Source organism: Balaenoptera acutorostrata, chromosome 16, assembly GCF_949987535.1.
Source record: "Balaenoptera acutorostrata chromosome 16, mBalAcu1.1, whole genome shotgun sequence".
NCBI lineage: Eukaryota > Metazoa > Chordata > Mammalia > Artiodactyla > Balaenopteridae > Balaenoptera > Balaenoptera acutorostrata.
The window spans coordinates 41980672-41985436 of NC_080079.1; the positions used below are offsets into that span (position 1 = coordinate 41980672).

A 4765-nucleotide genomic window follows, 5' to 3' on the forward strand; every position below is an offset into this window, starting at 1 on the left:
CTCTATGATATGCTACCCACAGTTTTGAGGTTTGTTTTTGCCTTGTCTTACCTTATCAAACTGCTGCTATCCTAGATAACCATGGATTTTTGTTTTGTTTTGTTATAGTTTTGCTCTAAGCATATGCAGCTTTCAAGTCTATTTTTCAGAAACCTTATTTTTTTTTTTGACAGGATAAGTTCAGCTCAATGGAATTTGTTAGCCCACCCTTCATTACATTGCTTCTGACTTTGAATAATGGAGGAAATAGCTTTGGGTGGGTAGCCAGCCAGTCTGACTAGTCCATTGGGCACAGGCGCCCTGGTCGCGGGGATCACTAATGCTTAATGCCTCTCTAATTATAGACATGTCTCATTGCTGGCTACTTAACGGCCTCACCGCAGGGAGTGACTCCACTTCCTAACTGGAAGCTTACCTTCATTAGCGTAAACTGTACATCATAACCTTCTAGTTTTACAATAACCCAAGGGCCCCTTCCTCCCAGAAATGTGGCAACATGACAGTCTTAGTATTTGAACATGGAGACAGATGATAAGAATTTATGACTTCTAACTTTAAAATTCAAAAGGTAAAACTCAACATGATATGGGTTTAAAAGAAGCTGTCTGTGCCAGTAATGGGGAATATACAGGGATTTTGTTCTACTCATTTTGTTCTTCAGTGTCCCTTCCTTCCTAAGTAAATCAAGGTCTATAGTAAGACTCTCAGTGATTAAATCTGAATAAGAATGGAGACTTTGAGAAACAAATGAGCCTGTAAAGCAATTGAATACTGATTCAAGATTTAATACACCTAGAAGTAAATGAATTATCACTTAACTTGCGTTAGACTTTGGAGTCCTTATTTATGCCTTACCTACTTTCATCATCATCATCATTATTATCATCATCATCACATTTGCTGCCTTTTATAGAAAACTCATCATATGTTGGGCCCTATACTAAGCACTTTAGATAATATCTTTGCATATATTCTCCTAAACACTTCAAGGTAGGTTGTCTCCATTTATACAGGAAAAAACCTAAGACTCTGAAAAGTTTAGTAAGTTGCCAAGGTCACAGAAACTATGGCCAGGGTGAGATTTGAACACTTTGCTTTACTTGATTCTAAACTCTTTCAATCCACTCTGCCTCCTTCAGGCTTTGTTGCCTGATGAGGATGTAGTGTCTAGACATACAAAAGGGCAATGATCCTGCCTCTGTACTTTCACAGACAGTCGGTCTTAAACTTCTATTAAAATAATAATATAACAATAATAACAATAACCAATTTTACTGAACACTTATTATGGGCCATGCACGTAGTACTCTCATTCAATCTTGAAAGAACCCTTATATCTTTATTTCTAGGTGAAGATACTGAGGCCTGGAGAAGTTGCATGCATGGCACAGTGTCACATCTAAGTGCTGGAGCTCACTTTCATTGCACTGCCTCTCACAGTAGCACTTAATCACATACATTATATTTAGATGTATATTATATTGTCTTCCTGATCTCACAGTGAGACTCTTTTTTTTTTTTTTTTGAGTTTTAAAATGAATTTATTAAAGAATGGTCTTAGGAAGGCCACAATGTTTGATTTGTTGTTAAAAAAAAGTTCTGTTTCTTCATGCTGTACAATAAGGTAATGTAAGAAGGTACAGAATTATAAGCTTCTTTCTACTGGAATTCTCTGATAGTACGGCACAGTGTAGTCATTTCTGCAATGCTAGAATAAATTAAAAAAAAAGTCTCTTCTATGCTTCTCTTCAAAAACTGATGAACAATAACAGGATGGCATTAAAAAGCCATTTTTTTCCTATTCATTCTGTAGTATTGGAGCCAGTATTTTTACCATCACAGGCTACAATTTTCACTTTATCCACTTTAATAAGTTCTGTCACCTCTCTGAATTCAACATCATTCAATACAAAAGTCCACACATTATCGCAGAATCTGTATGTATTTAGAGAGCCCCTGAAATTGACTCTGTTCCTGACCCTCTGTGCCAACGCTGAATTTATAGCCTTATCAAACTGAAGTAGAACTTGAAGGGCAAGTTGGGGGGTAATCTGTTGAGACTGTATAAACTCATCGAGGCTCTCCTGAAGACTGTTTCCCAAAGTGGTGTTTCTGTACAACTGATATGCCATGGCTTAGGAGGGAGAAATTCTTTTTCTTATTCAGGCTTGCATTGATATCCTGTGGAAAAGGCGCTTCCCGCCTCGGAGCCGAAAGAAGTGGGTCGGCCAGGAACCCAGCAGGAGGCACCCACTTCCCCGGAGTACCTCTCCAGCCGCCGCAGAGAAAGCGGCGTTGGGTCCACAGTGAGACTCTTAAGAGAAGGGATCGCAGCTCAGCGTAGCTTCCCTACTGATTAGGACTGTGCTTGCTACATAATAAGGATTCAATAGATACTTGCTGAGTGATGAACAGTTTTAGTTACACTTAGCTTGTTCAGTTAAATAGATCTCACATAATGGGGAAAACCATGAGAATGTCTGGAGGAGAACATGACAAAATTAGTGCTTTGTACATTTTTCTAGTTACACTAAAACATTACTTAGCATTAAATCTTTCAGTTCTGGTCCATGTTGACCATAATGTTTTGAGAAACATAATACTGGAAATAGAGATAGCAAACGAGGAATAAATCATAATTTTATGACAGAGCAACAAAGAAGATGAAAGACCATTGCCTATTCAAAACAGGACAATCCTAATGTCTAGTACTATGAAAAGAAGGCCAATATTTTCTGTATATTTTCCTTACTTCACTTCCAAGAGGTTCAGAGTCTGCTATCTACTATGCTATAAATGAGTACTAAAAGAATGAAAAATTACAGAGTTGCCTGACAGCATCTATTCTGACTAAAGTTAATTTTGGCTCACTCAGAATAATAACCTATTTTGTAAATCTCAAAGCTGAAAGGGAATTTAGAAACCCCTTAGGAAACATTCTCATTTAACTGATTATGCAAATAAAGTGTAGAGACGTTACATTTGCACAGATAACTAGACCTAGAATTCAAAATTAGTTTTGGAGGCCTACCTGCATCTTGCCCACAGCAAAAGTAAAACAATCAATTTTTTTCATAGAATTCATAATTTCATTATATTTTCACACATATTTGTTTTATACGAGGTAGTATACTTACACTACCTCAGTGTCCTCATGCTGGTCCAGGCCACCGTCATCCCTGGGCTGGATTAACTGCAGGAGCTCCTGACATGTTCCCTTGCTTCTAATCTTACCAGAGTGTCTTTTCAAATGTAATTTAGATTATGTTAGTCCTCTGCCTCAGAACTTTGTAATGGCTTCTCTTTGACCTCAGAGTAAAAGCCAAGTAAAAGTCTTTTCAAAGGCTAACAAGGCCTAAAACATCTCACTGCCTATGCCTTCCTGACCTCCTCATCTCCTCTTCCTCTGACCCATTTCAGTCTGTCTGTTCTGCCCCCGTGCTACCTACTTGTCTGGATGCCAAGCCCCTGATTGGAATACTCACCCCCCCATAAACTGCTTGCTAATTATATACACCTCCTTCAAGTTTTTGCTCAGGTTTTACCACCTCAAGGAAGCCTACCATGACCACTTTTATTTTAATATTGTCATCTGTTTCCCTGCTTCTATCCGCTGCTCTCAGTCTCAGTTATTCTGCCCTATTTTTAAATTTTTCCATATTGCTATCACCATCTATCTTACCATTTTATTAGTTAATGAATCAGTTAATTAATGAATCTGATAGTCACATTATCTCCACTGGAATACAAGCCCCTCAATAGCAAGGATTTCCTTTTTTTATATTCCCCACTGCAGTATCCTGTGCATCTTAAGTAGTACTTGGAACACATTGTAGGTACTCCTTGTATATTACTTAGATGACTTTGATAAAATATAGTTATATATATTTCAATAGCCATAGATATAAAGTAACAAATTTACTAATTAATGTAATGATATGAACACATAAATTTATCATATAGGAATAAATGCACTGATTTTTAAAATTAAATGACATTTCTGGGACTTCCTAAACATAACAGAAAATAGTAACAGACATGAACATATTCACCAAGCTTTTTTAATATTTGTTTTGCCCAAGCATTGAGAGATTTTCCCATTATTCTTTTCTTTAAGATTTTTTTGATGTGGACCATTTTTCAAGTGTTTATTGAGTTTGTTACAATATTGCTTCTGTTTTATGTTTTTGGGGGTTTTTTTTCCCCGAGGGATCTGGGGTCTTAGCTCCCTGACCAGGGATTGAACCTGCACCCCCTGCATTGGAAGGCGAAGTCTTAACCGCTGGACAGCTAGGGAAGTCCCTCCCATTACTCTTTAGCTATTGATTTCCAATTTGTTCATTGTGGTTGAATAACACGCTTTGTATGATTTCAATTTTTTTTTAATGTTAAGGTTTGTTTTATGACCCAGGATACAGCCTATCTTCATATATATCTTGTGGGTGCTTGAAAAGTATAGTCAGCCCTCCTTATCCATGGGTTCCACATCCATGTATTCAACTAACTTTAGATAGAAAATATTAAAAATAAAAAAACTCCAGAAATTTCCAAAAAGCACAACTTGAATTTGTCTCTTATCAGCAACTATTTACATAGAATTTATTTTGTATTTACAACTATCTATGTAGCATTTACATTTTATTTACAACCATTTACATAGTATTCACACTGTATTAGGCATTTTAAGTAATCTAGAGATGATTTAAAGTAGACAGGAGGATATGTAGGTTACATGCAAACACTACACCATTTTATATAAGGAACT

The 4765-nt window shown here is 36.7% G+C and overlaps 1 protein-coding gene across 1 annotated transcript; it reads right to left on the minus strand.

Annotated features, from left to right (window-relative positions):
* Window positions 1–1729: 1729 nt before the first annotated feature.
* LOC130705050 (transcription initiation factor IIA subunit 2-like) lies at window positions 1730–2299 on the minus strand. The gene has a single exon (XM_057531110.1). It carries the CDS (start codon window positions 2130–2132, stop codon window positions 1803–1805), a length of 330 nt encoding a protein of 109 aa, XP_057387093.1. The 5' UTR covers window positions 2133–2299; the 3' UTR covers window positions 1730–1802.
* Window positions 2300–4765: the final 2466 nt, after the last annotated feature.